The 18209-nt window shown below is 40.0% G+C and overlaps 1 protein-coding gene across 1 annotated transcript in view; it reads right to left on the bottom strand.

Moving 5' to 3' along the window:
- Positions 1-15889, bottom strand: part of LOC121181273 (sphingosine kinase 1-like) — a 35427-nt gene extending 19538 nt beyond the window's left edge. Inside the window, exon 1 of the mRNA XM_041037145.1 lies at positions 15386-15889. Coding sequence (XP_040893079.1) covers positions 15386-15809 — 424 coding nt within the window. The 5' untranslated portion in view covers positions 15810-15889. The remainder of the gene's footprint in view (positions 1-15385) is intronic.
- Between the last annotated feature and the right edge of the window lie 2320 nt (positions 15890-18209).

Below are 18209 nucleotides of genomic sequence, written 5' to 3'. Positions count from 1 at the left end.
CCCAGCACATCAGCTAGGAAACTGAGTCAAATCAGAGGAGAGACAAGTGTGACAAGAGGCCATCAGCCGCATTTGACACACTGCAGCTGAGGGATAATTTCACAGGTAGGTAAACAAAGTCCTCTCTGTTGTAGAAGCGGCCCGCTCCAGTAAGACTGTTCTCTGTCTCACGCCTTGTCAACACACACACACAAACACACACACACACACACACACGCAGAAAACAAAGTATTTCAGCCCCACAGGCAAAAACCTTGAAGTGATATTTCTCTTGGAGAGGGATCTCATTTTGTATTGCAGTCTGCTAGATTTTTTTTTTTTTTAAAGATCAAAACATACGGAGTGTGGAGGGAGGCGAACCATCCAAACAAGTCTGACAGCTGATAAATGAGTAACCATGGGCGGGAACAACTGAGGCGCAGACGCTCCTGGGATAAGCACTTCTAACTGCTTCAAAACCTAATTGGCAGGTTTAGTTTTTTTGGATGCTGCAATTCCAGTGTAGTCAAAGCAATAGTGGTGGAATGCAGTGAATCAGGTCAGAAAAATGCTCTCACACATTAACACACCTTAAACTCTGCTCACGTCTGTCACTGGAGTTTAACCTGAGGTAAACTCTTCAGCCTTTCAGGCTCCTTGTTCTCTGATAACCCTGAATGTAACTGAGAGGCTGCTGTAACCTAGGTACACCTCGCTATAACTAATGCAGAAAAACACAACATTAATTCCTACCTTCATAATGTTCAGGTTTTTTATGAAACTGTTTTAGAGGTGTTGATTCAACTTTGTGGCCATTTTGGAGTCTGTAGTTTGTGGCGCTGTTGAACTGTACTACACTATACTGAGAGATGTGTCTAACCCTAATCTGTCCTCATTGATATAAATGTGGTGGACACGTCTAATGACATTTATTCATTTAGTTCTTAGATGGGTTTTTGATGCGACGCACCAACAGGACTTTAAAGTTAAAAAGTGCAACAGAATAGTTTTGTTTCCAGAAATCGTAACAAGTAATTGTAATGAATTTAAAAACAGCAAGAGCAGGATATACTTTACAGTATGTACTGCATGTACTAAAATGCAAAACAATGGATTCACATTTCCTTGTATCTTTTAGACAGGTTTATAAAGGCACAGCCACTTTCCCTGTGAGATCAGTATTTCTATGGAGTCATCACAAAACCATAACGACTGGACTCCCGGGACAGAGCTACAGAAGAGCCCTCATGAATCAGCTGGCATGACAGCTGGCACTAAAGGCCCCGACCTTACTGCCCGTGTGCCCCAACACCCACACAACAGACCTTGTTGGCTAAATCCAACCCCATGCCACTTCCTGTGTGCCGCCCCTCCCCTTCTCCAAACATTCCAGAGGGCACTATCTTTCTACTCGTCTCTGTCTCTCCACACTCTGGGCTTCCTCCTCTATCATTAGCTCCACTGCAGCGGCGTCATGGCACCGAGCCAAAGTATGACATACCTCCAATAAACGAATCTAAAATCAACAGAAAGACAAAACACAGACACTCCCCGATCTATAACTCGATATTATCTGCCCTATTATGCTGGACATTTTGCAGTGGATTAAAATAAATGACATTTTTTGTTCTTCAAATGAGGACTGGTGGGTTATGACAGCAGATAATGTGTCTGGTTTGTTTGTTTATCAGTGGGTGTAGCCCTAATTGTCAAGTGATGACATATGTTGCTTCTGATGGACATATAAGGTCACAGACACTTATTTTAGTCCAGCGCTGTGATGACAATGTTCTGTGTCTGGTTAGTTTCATTATCACTTTGTTAACTGAACCAAAAATTATGACAAACAATGATGACAGAGGTGAGTCAGGCATAATTACCCAGACAAATCAGCTGCGGAAAAGAGTCAATTACTTTCTTGGATGAAGTGATAAAGTGAATGGCACTGAAGCATCATTCTCACCAACAGCAGCCGAGACCGAAAAAACATGAAAACCAACAGCAAACCTACAGCAACAAAGCTCTGCTCCGCATTTCTACTACATTCACTTGATGTGTGATTACAAGACGTCTCATCCCCTCGCTTCAAAGAGCAATGGCACTGTCCCAGATCTTAATGGAATAATCACTACTGAGGTATTCGCCATAGGAAATGACAACCCAAATGAAAGGGAAAAACCCAGGAGCCAGAAAAAAACGCTTTTTCCAGCTTATAATAGCTATCTGGGTGCATATAGAGTCTGAGAGTAGACAACTTTCTTAGCTTTGTATGACAACTCTCCGGTACATTCAGCAGGATGTCAGCTTCAATTAACCAGTCACAGAGATGGAGGTTTCACTATGAACTTCTGATGTACGTCTTCCATCTTTCCTTCAAAAACGTTTGTTTCATTCTCAGCACCATAAAACGGGGAAATTTACATATTTAATATCTGTATTTGTATTTTTATAGATATAAAATGGCCTTATATTGCTACAGTTTTCATTTACTGATGGCCACATATTTTTAAGTGATCTGCTACAAGGGTACATGGTTACTCTTTCTATCCAAAGCGCTATCACTGCCTGACAACTCACACTGAGTCATTGCGGTGACCTGTGTGTCAGTCGTACTGTGTCTCAATCAACTTCCTTCAGATAAGCTCCACGTCAGCGGTGAAGCATGACAAAGCTTGTGTGATTAAGGAACAAATCTTCACAGAATCTGCAAAAAGTGCCCGGCTTTCATCACGCTTAGCTGAGCCCACACCACACACCGCTCAGCGGGCATAAATTTGCAAGTCAGATGGGACCATTGCAACTCTGGCCAGATTTGGTGTGAGCGGGAGATTTAAAGGGAGAAAACAGACATCAGGACATGTTTTGCATTTTGTTTTAGGGAAACAACTATACTCTTATGCCAAGTCAGAAAAAAAAACGTTCACCTCAGCCTTCAAGCTGTAATTACAAAGATACTGACGGCTATAATATCTCCCTGTTAATGAAATTATCAGCAGTAGTGTCAAGAAACCACTGGCAACACAACTGCAAAGTCACTACCACTGAAAAATTGCATCTAAATACAATATTAACTAGTGTAATTAATTCATCTGATTTAAAAGGAGCTACATGCTGTTTGTATCTGATTTCACTTGTTGAAGATACCCTGTGGAGTTTTTGGCAACTAGCAGGGATCTGGAGCAGTGTTTTTATGAGCGGGTCATTGTTTTGTTTGCTCCTGTGCATTTCACCTATCTGCAGGTCACGGTAACATACCAAGAAACGCAACAGTGTGCTATTAAAGGCGGGGAAGACGATGACTGCAAACATGACACAGCAAATAGTACCTAATTTAGGTTATGTACATGGTGTGACTACAAGGTTTGTGCAAGCTTGGAAAAATGTGTCAGAATAACTTTCCATTCTGTCGACATTGCATTGATGTGAGCAAAAGAGTCAACCAATGACAATGTACAAAGTGTGAAAATAGGCTATAGATGGATACGTGAAAGACGCCACAGAAACAGAAACTGAACAGTGTGTATTACTTCTGCCATTTGAAAACTGGCTCTGTTGCTGATTCATTACCAAAAAATGGGGAAACACTGAGAAACAAACCAGGTTACCTATTTTTATGTAGCCAAAAACCACAAACAGTTGCAGCTGTCAACTTGTGTAAACATGTGCTCACTGGCTTGGCACCGTCTGTGTCTCATGGTGCATTTGTGGCATAGTGTGGTTTCATACCGTTAGCTTCCCTAGTAAAGAAATAAAAATAAAGAAGGCAATGATTCAATGTTTTTTCCCAATTAGCTCATGTCAGTTGTGTTGTTGTAGTGAATGGATGTCGTGCAGTAAGAGATGTACAGCATGGTGACAGAGTACCCCCACCCGCGGCCACCTACCCACCAACAGGTTTGTGTCCCACTGAAGCCTGTTGCTCAGAGGGGATGTGGGCTCTAAGCCTTGACAAACACCCATTAGGAGGGAATCCAGTTTCCACATTAAAGAGATTAGTGGATTAACATGTATTTGACCTGGTACTTGTACTCTCTGCCCATGTAATTTGACAGATATTGCAGTCTACTAAACGTTAGCTTTGTCACAGCCCAGCTGAAGGAAAACACCAGCAGCTCTCTAATATACAGTGGTCTGTATCTCCTGTGGTCTGACGTATGTGTGGGATGTATTGTGGTCAGTACCAAACAAACAAAACACAAAATAAGCATATGATCACCAAAACAATACATCTTAACCACAAATCAGTGGCTAACGCTGAAATTCCAAGTACAAGTTCCAAGTAAAAAAAAAAAAAAACATATACTTGCAAACTGTAACCATAGTGTCAAGGCTACTGGGAGTTTTTAACATAATTTTATAACTTTGAGCTTCAGCATCCAGCCAGTGGTGCTGAATTCCTGAAAACGTGCCTGTAAGCAGATATGAGATTGTCATTTGATAGCAGCACAACGCTTCGCCTCGAAACCGAGCTTCCTGAGCGTACTGTAGTTAACTACATACCAACTGTAATCTCATGACAGCAATTTAGAGATACAGCAAAATGTCTGGGGTGTATCCGTCATGATTAGAGGTTCAGTTCTGGATGATCTTATACTCAAATATCATTTTAGTCAAAGCAACATGCTTTATTTGGGTGTTCACAGGGCTGAGATCCAAACAGAGCTGCTAATCAGTGTACATTACAGAGTTTGCAAAGATATATTTTCTTGTGTCTCAGTGTTGATAGTGTGATTAAATATGTATGCATTCTTATCACAGTGTTTGTGTAGTTTCAATTATTTAGAAGGCTACTTAAATATATGGCTCTTTTCTACACTAAGAGACCATTTATAGTGCAAAATAAAGACCAAAAACAAGGAGATAAAAAGTCTAAAATGGGAAAGTCAGAACAAGTGAGTGTTAGAAATGTTACTTTCATTTATCAGTGAGCGAATTTGATTTTGCATTTCATTTATAAGTAGTACAGAAACATTTAATAAATGGTACACTGGTACACACTATAACATTAGTAACGGTATACGCTAAAACAGCAGTAGTGAGCTGATATTTATGATATAAGGATATTTGTAAGTGTTTAGAATTGTAGAGTATTTCTCACCAGTTAGAATTTCTCCTATAAAGACTCATCTTATATTATTGGGTGTGACTTTATTATCATTTGAGGGTGATAGTCTGGTCACAGATAGTGCCTTTAAAGAAACCTTGCCGCACAGCACCTAACTGCAGCAACAATCAGGGTGCAGCGAGGTGATAACTCTTGTCCGTAATGCTGTCTGTAAATCAAAGAGTGGAAGCTGCTCAAGCTCACAAGCAGATTTTTGCTGAGCCAGAACCACAAAGGGTGTGGAAGGAGGAGAGGAGGAGGAGGTGCTGGTGGTTAGCCTGCTGTAGATCTATATTAAGAAAGGCAAAGAGTTTACAACACTGAGGTTTTTATTAAAATCATCCTGTACTGTTTGTCATGTCGCTGTCCCTGCAGTCTCCTAAGCTTTGTGCTATGAGACAGGAGAGGACGTAACCACTGGCTGTCTTTCCAAGAAGCGATGTGCGTCCCATATGGGTATTTTAGGCTGCAGGGTCAGATTAGGGAGGGGAGGTTAGGTTATTGCATGAAAACAAATTCCAAAGCAAAAAACTTTCCAAAAGTCAGCCACTTCTATTGCCACTAATTTAATGTTTAGTTTATGTTTTCTTTTAGGGGGAACTTAAATTTAAATTCTTAATTAATGTCAGCTCATTTGTCACCGTGTTCGACTACATGTTTACTTCCTGCAACTATTAGTCAGTTGTAATTAAGAACAGACGATGTGAGAGCAAAAGCACGAGATTAGGGCAAACTGGGGGATAAAAAGATCCGTTATATACATTAAAAAATGCAATAAGAGGCAGCATATGGAGAAAATGGACTTCCCACCATAAAAAAACCACAACCCCATGTTCTTTTACCAGGCAAAGACTGACTTTCTCTGTGGTGAACCATTTGCTCTGTAGGCTGAATGGTCAATTAGTGGTTGTTGTTGTTGTCGGCGTATCATAGAGTGACTTAAAAGGCTGTTTCTGAGAATAGCAAACTGGGTGAGCACTGAATGTTTTTTTATGCTTTAGTGCTATAATGTAAAGATAGTCATCCTCCAGTTTGAGATGGAAATATTTTGTTTCAACAAGCAGGATCCGAACAAAGTTTGATAGGGTTTTTGCTTGGAGTGTATTTTGAAAAATTTCCTTCCACATCCTCCATCGTTTGGATTTGGTCACGGTCAGACAAACAGGGCGGGACACTGTCATTGCAGACACTGAGTTGCTGTGTGCCCCCCCCCCCAGAGCCAGAGAGTGCTCCAGAGAGGCTGAATCAGAGGTCTCGACAGCACGTCAAGCTGCATAGCAGCGCACGTCCAATGAGGAGGAGTCCTCAGGGAGAGGACTGCTGCTACAGTACCAGGGCTCCCACAATATAGAGTGTGTGGGGGTATGACTATCACATCCTTTTTTCCATCTTTTCTCCTTACTATACCGGGTAGATGGACAATGTATTGTGAATGAAATATCTTGTCTCTGTTGTAAAAGAATCATGAAGTTTCATCATTCTTGTCTGTTCAAAATGAGAATGATGAAATCACAAGGGTGTGACCCCTGATCCGTTCCCGGATCAGTTTCATCACCAACCAGACAACTCATGCTTATCAGTTACCACCTCCGCTCACCTAAATCTAGGAACAAAACAAATATAATAAAAATAAGAAAACAGAAAGGGTATAAAAGTGATGCCTGAAAAATATTTGAAAACAGTTTCTAAATCTTGAATTCCATAAGTCACCCTTTGTCATAATAACAGCATCACAACCGCGAGGCATTCAGCTAACAATTTCACCAGGACTTCATCCAGCATGTGCTCCCAGCTTCTCTACAGCAAATTCCAAGACATGTGCAGTAGGACATGTTCATGTGTGTGCTTTGATATGACTCATACCACTGGTTTGTCACATTAATACTGTGTAATTTTAGTCTGGGCACGATTTATTGTTGAATATATATAAATATAATTAATATGATAATGACGGTCAAACTTGAGATGACCATGGAACTGATGGAGATTAGCAAACTCTATAGCTTGAAAAGTAACTTTAGACACCTTCTTCTTTTGGACTGTCCAAACTAAACAAAAATCAAAAAACAATGTTTGACAAATGGACCCAAATACTGTTGTATTGTTATATTCCAACTTTTCAGACTTTCAGTTTGTGTATTGTGCAACCCAGGAGGGTCTCTTCCTATTAATCTGAACTTGAGAAACAGTTACTTTCCAAAACTGAATTAAAATATCTTGAATCTTGATACAATCCATGCAAATAAAAAGGTGTGAAAAAAAGATGTGAGAAATGAGAAAAACCTAAAACCTAAAACCTAATAATAATAATAATAATAATAATAGTAATAATAATAATTCCTTTACAGGCGCTCTTTTTCTAGCATCATGTGGCCACATAATTTAACATTAACTACTTCTTTCTGCTTGCACCTCTGGATTTGTATGTAACAGAGCTTATGAACCATTGTCCCAGTTTCAACTCTCAGCGAGAGGTAATGTATTAGTAATAGCGCTGACTGGCTGAGAGAGGCCTGGATTTAGCTGCCAAAAGGAGCAACACCAGTTCCCCCTGAGAACGTCAGAAAAGGTGCTTCTTGTCTGACTTCTCATCACTGCCGTTTCCATGGTTTCACACTTTGACTAACAGCCTTATTTGGTTTTAGCGCATTAGCAAGGGTCATCAGTCCTCTGGTAATTCAGAAGCTGTTTAGAACAAATATTAAACCCAGTGTGTCAATAATGTACAAACACACAGAGGAGGTTTACTACAAACACAAAGCAAACTCAGCCCTGTGTCAGACTGAAAGTGCAACTGCAGCAAGAACAAGTGGCACCCAAAATGTCTGAAGATGCACGTTTACTATGCAACATTACTGGTATTACCACCTACTGCCACTCAGGCAATAAAACAGTATTTGCACTCCAGTAACATTGCAAATGTTTTGCAGTTCTGTTGAGCCAGATGAGCAAAGAAACAGGTTGGATCATGACTATTCCTCCCAGGAGATTGTGGAAGACAACTCTAAACATTTGAGAAGACGACTCAAGTTACTGCAAAAGCTTTGTGACACTGGGGTGCTGGACAGTGTCCAGGTCCAGTGTGTCCAGTGTTTCCACTGAATCTCGTGGACAACTTTTATTGGATTTGAGAGCACAGAGGTAACTTTAGAGTGTACGTTTTTCACCAAAAACAGAGCTGGAGCACAAGTGTGTAATGCTAAGATACTATTCATCATCCAGCACCCACAACTCAAAGAGCACAACTTTGGAGACAACAAACGTGTAAAAACAGAGACAAAAGAAATCTATCTGTCCTCCGTCAGCCCATGATATGAAATTACCATGCATGATCATTGTCTGACCCATTTCCCTGTCTCACAGATGATATGGTAAAACAAGTCAGCATTGATCAAGAATATGATGCCTCAAACTAATGATATGTCACCAGTGATTAAGATTTAGATGATAAGAACCACTAAGTTATGTAGAAAGTACAGTACGTACGCAGCTTACTGTGCTCTCTGGAGGTATCTCTAAAATATGTAGTGAGATTTGCCAGGGCAGTTCACAAGGAGCCAGCAATGTCATGGAGGACAGGTTGTGCTAGGACCAGCTGTGTCCCCGCTCCCCAGCACTGTCAGCCATATACACTGTGTCTGCTGGGCAATGAACGCACTACTTGAAGAAAACCTTATGGTATTTACCTCCACTTCAGTCTGGTCACCATGGTCACCATATGGCCAAAAAGTCTCACGCAATTATGGCAATTTCATTCAACTTTATTTAATGGCCAAAGACGTATAACAAGTTTTTCTTAATCAGTGATGTGATGGCTGAGAAAACCTTGCATTAATTGTTTGTCCTCGTGTTTCTTGATTTGGGCATGGCCCCCCATACAACAACATTTAACATTCAAATAGACACAACGATGGAGGGGGTCAAACACATTTTAATATTTTTATGACCTTGCCTTAGAGCTTAAAAGTGGACCTGCACTGTTTCTTCCTCAAGAAACAAATGCTCTAAACTAAACTCTTTGGCTATCAACAGCTGTAGAATAATTGAAAAAAGGAGGCCTGAACATTCAAATTCAGAGTTATACTGATGCTGATCATATTGCTACTGAATTCATTAACCTATTAGACAGCCTAGAATTTACTCAAAATACCTCTGTGGCTACACATCAGAATAGTAACATCATGAGGGCTACACATTAAAATGTTACTGCGTTTGACCCAGATACAGTTTCTCTAGAAAACAAGACTGGACCACAGTGCCTGTGAGTGAGCCTGCATCTGCCAGACATTTTGTGACTAAACCCCTATGAACTGATTCTCATTAGCTGGTAATGTGCTGTAATTCATTGTCACTGGACAGTGACAGCCAAGTGCTCAAGCCAGATGACAACCCAGAGTGATTGATTTAATCAGTACTAGAACCCCATCTGCCTGCCACCATCACCTGACTCATGATAATGATAATGCTGCGCACAGCTGAACTGAATCCATTGATCGAAATAGCTGGGATCAATACTATTTAGGAAATCACTTTGCCATGAATCTGAACTGTCAATTGTTATTGTCAGAGCAGATATAAAATTTATGGGCAAATTGAGGCAGGGCAGTGACTTCCTCTAACAGTTCAGGAGGCTAAAATGATTTTAGAAAACATAGCAAGCTAGTTAAACACTTTCTCACCACTGTCAATAAGAATTGTCTGCTCAGAATTAAAAAAAATAAGCATATATTTGGTTAAATAAATAAATAATTGAAACAATACTGTAAAATGTTTCCATGCTTTTGCACAGACATGTAACTCACATCAAGTGTCAAGAACAGTGCAAAACAACCACAGGCCACAGGGGCCCATGAGCAGTGACGCACAACGGACTACTGACAGGTTGCTTAATCACAGCCTTAACAGATGCTTGATTAAATGATCTTTACCATGCAAACTAGTACTGATGCCATGAACAGAAAAGCTGAGTCAATCCCTCTGTCGTACAGTTTGACAGAGTCATCTGTTAGAGCAGAGAAGCAACACTGGGCAACCTGAGCATGTGCAAACATACATGACACCTGCTTGTATTTGCCCATTAAATAGCAGGACAACCAAATATCTATCTATTTGTTGGACATTTAAATCGAACAAAGTATTCATTTTCTTTTGGGCAGTGTTTAGAACCAGACACCATCATCGGTAGACCTCTACCTGTCAGAGGTAAATGGACCTGGAGAAAATAGATGTTTTTTGAGTAATTCTGTGAGTACACCACACGTCAGCCAATGACACACACACCAGTATTGATGGAGAGGTCAGACAGGCAACATTGACCTCATTTAGACTAATGGTTTGGATGCAGAGCTCCTGAACATGATTTAGTACTGTTCACAAGGCCTCTGGCATAATGACTAACTTGCTGAAGACTGCTTCTTAGACTAAAATTATGTTGCCAAATTCCAGAGATATCACAGACCCCTGCAGCCTGAGTGAGGTTTGAAATTAACATCAGTGACCACACAAATTCTCAGAAATATGATATTTCAATTACAAGGTAGGTCAGAAGTGGAAATATATATCCAGCCTATATATTTGCTCAGCCCTTCTGGTTCTGTTATGACACAATCAACAGAAAAACAGGTTTTCCGCAGTGCTGCAACTAATTATTACTTTTCATCACTGATGTGTGACCGGTGTAGCTCTAGTAGCCATGGTCCCATGGGATTTTCAGAAAAATTTGAAGCAAACATTTGAAATGTCGCAATAAAGAAAATGTGAATGCCTTGGGTTAGGGATGCACGGATACCGATACTAGCAGCGGGTATCTGTCCGAGACCCTGCTCCTGTACTGCCGTAAACTGTACGATACCACTTTACGGCAGCGTGACGTTCATTTCGGCGGTCAGGTGCTAACTGAGAGCCAGAAGGAGCAATGTCGGCGGTGTGGAGGTATTTCAAAGTGGATGACGGTGGCAAAAGTAAAACGGGCTGCAAATTATACTCTGCAAAGTTAGCGCGGTGTTCCTCGTCAGTTTAACTGCACAGTGGATTGACGAGGATTATACGCCGCGAAGAGTCGTCCTGCATACAACTTAGCACACCAGCCAAGCCATCGCAGAGTCCCTAAAAGTTCTGTTCGTGTTGTGCTACGTGATAACGCGAAAACATGATCAAAGCTGCTGGCGTGTGTCGCACACACCCTCCAGCTGGCTGTTACTGACGGGCTTTTAGCGCAGAGGAGCGTGGCTGATTCTGTGGCAGTCGGACGGAAAATAGTTGGACATTTTAAACATTCCGCCTTAGCCTACTCCCGCCTTGAAGACATTCAGGTGCAGCTCAACCAGCCAATAAACAGGACGCGCAGACCCGCTGGAACAGGACGTACTACATCCCGCAGTCTCTCGATGAGCAGAAGAGGGCTCTGGGAATATACGGATCTGCCATTAATAAGTACTCGGAATCGGTAAGTACTCAAATGGAAGTACTTGTAATTGGATTGGAAATGGAGAGAGGGCTTCAGGAGTCTTCAAGCGAGCATAGAAATGTTTTTGCGTAACTGAGTGATTTTTTTATTTTATTTTATTTTCAAATTTTGCTTCAATAAAATAAAATACTTTGATGGAAACAGAGCTAGTAACTAAGGGTGGTGGGGGTTAGTTTAGGGTCAACTGTCTCAGTACTAGTTTCCAACGTTACTCTTTTCATCAGTGTCAGGATTAGGCCAAGTTCCTACAAGCAGGAAATAGAGTCATGTCTGCAAAAATGGCTCCAGATACAGCAGGTGCTCCAAAGCAAAGACATGGGTTTTAGTCTCAATAAACTGGGTGGAGTTAGAGGCGTTTTACATTCATGACTCCAGAGAAAGTGAAGCAGTGGAGACAGTGTGTTTGGTTCCTGTAAAAAACCTGTTGGGTCTTTGTCTCAGGTTAACCTCCAAGCAGACAATATGTTTTCAAACCAAATAATACTGTCTAGGGTTACTAAAAGTCTGCTGTTTCTTCTCCTGGCAATGACAGGCAGTATAGAATTGCCGCATACTTTGTCTCGTTAAAAATAAATTTTGTGCAAATGAGTAAATGCTATCTGGGTCACAGTGTGCCAGTGATACCATGGCTGTGTGGAGTAGAAAGTTTATGTGAGGCAAAGAAATGCATTTTGGGTTTTTTTGTTTTTTTTTTTTTGTTCAGCCAGGACAGGTTGGTGAGCACGACAAATAATGAGATAACTTATCTTTAGAAAACTCCAATTATAGAACGTTTCCCAGCGGAGTGATTATACCTCTTGGCATTACATGAACCCAATAGCAGTAATATTCCCTTGTGTTTCTCAGGTGTCTTTTATGTTAGAATGTTTTGTTTGCAGACTGGAGTTACTGAAATGTGACTCTCCATACCACACCAGTCCGATTGTTGTATTCATATAAGCAGTAGGTGAAAGGTAATAAAATATCCTGTGACAAAGCAGAGCTGATAAGAGACAAGAATACAGTTCTATACTGGATTTACCCCTTGGGCATTACATGAACTCAATAGCAGTAATACAACCTCATGTTTTTGCCATCTGTCATGTTATCTGTATACAGGTATGTGTATAGTTGCTCTTTGTTTAAATCTATTAGTGAATGCATTCACACACTCCCATTATCATTTTAACCTTAAAATGAACTTTAAACATAAAAAAAGACTTTCTCCAGAAACGCACATTCTGACCAACAGGTAGATTAAAAAAGACAAACAAAAAAAATGTGCATACAAACATCTTAAAGTGTGGCTGGATGACAAATGACAAATTATCTTTCCATACTCACACTGATAAAGAAACAGAAAGGTTTTGATTTTAATGTTAAGAAATATAGAGAAATTCTGCATTAAGAAATATTTTCCCTTTGCTGTAAGCAAAATCTTGTTTGTGTATTGTTTTAGATTATGGTGATAACTGCATAGGCAGGAACCAGCCTATTTACTTTGTAGTTTTGGTCTTTTATTTTGAAAGTTGGAACAAGAACTCATCGCTGTAATTTCTGCAAGTTAACTGGATGGACTTCACCAAAAATGTACCTTTTTATCTTTAAAGCCATCCTCTGTTTACCTTATTGAAACGTTTCTCATGTTCTTCTCTAAAAGCTATTTGGCCAGATCACCTAGATGGATCATCTGTGGTGTAGAGTCTGCTCAAAACCTGGAAAAACTGCATCCGCTTGTTATGCACTCTGGGCTCGGAAAAAATTTACAAGATAAACATTATCTGGAAATGTTGCCTTCATATCAGGCATGAGAGCATTTCATGAGGAATTTAATTGTTTTCAATAGTCAAGTTTTATCTCTTTAACATCTCTCAGGTCTCAGATTTTTTGTATTGTGTGACTGTTGTAAATTTATGATATGTGTTTTTATGTAACTAGGTGACACCTATCTTCCTTCACCCGTTTGGCCAGGTCTCTTTTGTAAAAGAGATAACATATCTAACATATCTAAAGAGACTTCTGGGTTAAATTTAAAAAAAAAATAAAGCTGAATATAAAAGGGTTTGTTTGAGTTCTAAAGTTACTGAAATGTGACTTGGTACCAGACCCATCCTGCTGTTTTATCCACTTTAGGGGTAGGAAACGGTATTAAATGTTTTAAGTAATTGAAAGTTACCTGGAGTTTGAATCACTTGAAGGAGACTGAAACAGAAACCAAAAAAGGTTGGTTCTTTCTAAAGAATGACTGACTAACTGCAGGTTACACAGTCTTTAACGACTTTCTACCTTCTACCTCACTGTGATTAAACATTCAGGAAAGGCACACGTGTGATACTCAGTAGATGTTATCTGTGACCTGTTGCATCACACCTATGCCTATTGGAGCACTATAATCACATTTACACACTAGTACCCATTATAGTAACTGTAATGGTGTAGTCTGAGTTAAGTAGAGACTTACTGTGATGGGGCCTTTATTCACTACAGGTTATGGAGGTCATTTACCTAAGTGACTAATGAAAACAGCTGGAACAACTGATAACACGCAGACACAGATAATCAACAGCTATCTTGATAATTGGTTAATCATTTATTAGTTATAAGTCATTTTTCAAGCAAAATGCCCAGTCTTCTCAAGATCCACTTTATTATTTGTGAAGATGTGCTGCTTTTTTTTTTTTTATCATATCTGATAATAAACTGGAAAACTCCAGGTTCTGGACAAATGTCTGAAGTGTTACAGACCAAATACACATTTGATTAATCTATATCTAAACAATCAATAATGGAAAATAATCATTTTCAGCTTTTTGGTTTTGCAAATTAATTTTGGAGCTGGTAGTAGTGTGAGACTAAACATCCCTTTAGGCTGTTGTGTTCAAATGACTGGTGGCTGGTTTACCCACCGTGCAAAACAGCAACTACCCCAAGGCCCCAGACCCACAGGGGGCATTAAGGCTCCCTGTTCAATTAGTTTGTGGTGATTTAATTGCAAATGTATTTGTTTGCAAACTAAACAGCTGTGTGTTAATACACTATGTGCATTAAATCACACTACACAATGGAGTGATACAGGCTTTAAGACAACACCTGCATGCCTAGTCTTGAGGTATCTCATAAATGGGCCCTAAGTTAAGATCTAGATTAGCATTTAATGTTTCAGTATTGTGTCTATACTGTGCATTTTTATAGAACTGCAACTAACAATTATTTTTATTAACGATTATTCCTCCAATATTTTTATCAAGTATTTGAGGTACGGCTTTACCTATGAAATGTCCAGTGAAATGTGAAAAAGGCCTGATATAATGTACTACAGCTTAAGGAGATGTAATCAAATTGCTTGTTTTATTTGACCTACAGTGCAAAACCCAAATATATTCTGTTTATTGACATGACAAACATAGCATCAAATCCTTAAATTTGAGAAGCTGGCATACATGGCAATTTTACCTTGGAAATAACTGATACAATCAATCGATCATGGGAATAGTTGACAGTTAATTTTCTGCCACTCAATTGCTTGCTTGATTAATCAACTAATCACTGCAACTCTCATTTTTTATTATTAAGTTACCACAAACTACTTACTAATTAATACACTCCACAGAGAGTGGGGGAAATTTGGAGATCTGTAGAGCACAACTAATTTCTCCCCGGAAATGAGGCGTGAAATAAGACCTGAAATAACGTTTGTTTCGTTTTGTTTTCAAATGTTCACACTTTATAAACAGATGTGTAAAGAGTTGTTCAGTCATTTCATTTTTTAGCCTCTGGAAACAGGTTTCATCATCGCAAAACGTTAAATGTAGTTCAAGAACAGTAAAGTTTCCCTCTCGTTGCTAACGAACACTCACCGTCTCTTAGATACTGTTGCCGGCCAGAGCGTTCTCGGACAGCGCGAGCCCACTTCTCTGCCTCCTCCAGGTTAGCGCGCGCGTCCTGGAGCGCGGCGAGACGAAAGCAGTGCTCCACTCTTTGCCGCGCCACACCGGAACTCATCCAACGCCGTTTGAGCGGGTAGAAGTAGACTGACAAGTAAGCTGCCGGGTCCGCGTTGTCATCTTCCCTGTAAGCCCGGCAGCCGACACAGTCCTTCAGGCTGAGAACCACCTTGTTCCGTCCGATAGGTGCCGACGTGAGCCTCTGGACAACGAGGTCCCTCTCGTTCAGGCTCACGGCACGCGTGACTTTTCGGTTACCACTGATCGTAAATTCCCCATAGAGCGTGACCGGGCTGCTGCCGGTGTTGGGATCCGGTTCAACTCTCCTCTGATCCATCCTGAGCGGATGCCGGACTGGGGAGACCGGAACGCAGCCACTCTATCACATAGCTACCCGCCTGAATGATGCGAGCAGCAAAGTGCAGAGCGCAGGACTGCGACTGACACTCTCCTGCTCGAACCGGTGTCTATCGAAAAGAAACCAAATGCACCATATCCGGCTACATTTCAAAATAAGTGCACGTTTTACCCAATTTACCTTCACAAATAAATTGTGTCCCTATTAACCCCCGATTCCTCACACTGTCTATGCAATCTGGACACTTTTATCATATGGTGAATGTTCCCAAATTAAATTTCATTGAAAGTAGTTCAAACAAATTGATACACAGCCTGAAGCGTTCAGGGCCCCTGGAGTTCTGGGGCCCCAGAGAGGTTGTCCATTGGTTGTTGATCCAGCCTTGCTGGGTGTTAAGGTATAGTAAGTAGTAAATTAGTAACTATTTTCAGTTACTGCACGTTAGCAATGGCATTTTTGGTCATACTTTAACTCAACGTGCTGTACAATTGCGTACAATTCACTAATGGACAAATTCATGCTTTTATTTTGAAGGGCGCCCAACTTCGCTGAGTGGTAATGGGTGTCTCAGTGGCTTGATGCATTTTCACCGGACTGCAGTTTAAATTGAACTTTACTAATGTTCATTTGTTCTGAGGCGATATGCTGCCCCCTTGTGGTATCAGGGTGAGACCATAGGTTGCAAACTTAATCATCTCTGGTGTCAAATGTAAGAGAACTTGGCAACTTGCCACTGTTACATTAATAACATCAATTACCACTTAGAAAACTACCTGAGAAGATGCTATGTAACAGTTATGTAGATACAAACTACTTTGCCCCATGAGGTGTGACCTGGGGCTTCTGTTGAGTGCTCATACAGTGACTCACATGCAACATGAGTCAGTCAGATAAAGGCAGAGCAGAGCACTGGCTGTGGCTGCTTATATGTAAGTTGTATTTAAACTTATAAAAAAACCCAAACAGAAATTAGTCTCTTAGTTATTCTACTGTTGGAATAGAGTTTATGTAATCTTGTTCTGGCCAAATTGGTCTCTTACTTATATTTTACTTTTACTTACTGTACTGTACCCCTGCTGTTGCTAAATGCAATTTCCCAACTGAGGGACTAATAAAGGATTTTGTTATCTTCACTTAAATGCTCCAAAGAGACTGTCATGTAAAGAGTTTAATAACTTACTTAGTAACTTACTAATAACTCACATTGGATACAGGTGTAAAAACGTGATGAAAGCAGCTGATATATATATATATGTGTGTGTGTGTGTGTGTGTGTGTGTGTGTGTGTGTGTGTGTGTGTGTGTGTGTGTGTGTGTATGTATATATGTATATTTTACAGAAAATGGTGTAACATGGTGTTGACAGAAAACAGGTGTAACTAATAACAATAATGGTGCTGCTCTATATCAGCATCTTAGTAAGCCATGACAGAGTGACAGTGAGCTAGTTTATGCAATAATAGGACCCTAAAACAACTGTAGCAGCTAATTGGTATTCAGCCTTCATTAATTTTGTTACTTACCACTTATTACACTGTTGCCCATAAAGTTGGAATAAAATATATTTTACCTCTTCTCATGAAATGATTGTGACAATGTGGTTTATTCTTTATAGAAAAAGTTTATATCTTCTCAAAACTTTATTGATCAATCTTTTCCAATGTGGTTACTGATGTGTATAAATAGGAATAAAAAGAGGAATGTGTCTGAAAACAAAATTGTTCCAACTTTGTGTGCAACAGTATATATTAGTAAGTAATAAAATCTACTTTAGGAATCAAATAAATGTCACAAGTGAGACAGTGGTTTGTCTGCCTCTTCTACGATAGATTTTGCCCAGTATGATTGTTGAATATTATTAAAAGAATCTTATGAGAAACTACATCAACAGATGACCTCAGATGATCAGAGTGTTTAATTTTCCTACATGAATACAAACTGGGATAAGAATAAAAGAGTTTTTTTTCTTTTTTTTAATGTGCATTTCATTATGTCAGGTACCTTAAGTCAATGAAAATCAGGTACAAAGACTTCAGCATAAAGATACCTGCAAGTGGAGAAAATGGCAAAAGATGGAAATCGTTAATTTGTCGAGGGATGATTTACAGAGATTCATGGCCTAATTACGGTTCAAATGACTTCTGTTCAATTTAGCTTCATTCCCTCAGATGGGTATGATGAGAACTGTGTGGTGGGCAGCTGGAGAGGATGAGTGAATCCAGAAGAACAATTATTAATGCAGCACAGAGAGAAAAATCATTTCCACTGAAGAAATGTATTTTAATAAATCCCAACTCCATAAATAGGGACCACTACAGCTGTCAGGCAGGAAACACTGTGCCTACTCAAACATTATGCTCACACACACACACACACACAC

The sequence above is a fragment of the Toxotes jaculatrix genome, chromosome 4, assembly GCF_017976425.1.
Source record: "Toxotes jaculatrix isolate fToxJac2 chromosome 4, fToxJac2.pri, whole genome shotgun sequence".
NCBI lineage: Eukaryota > Metazoa > Chordata > Actinopteri > Toxotidae > Toxotes > Toxotes jaculatrix.
The sequence above is the reverse complement of the archived record's forward strand: the minus strand, read 5'-3'. Positions and strand labels throughout refer to the sequence as shown.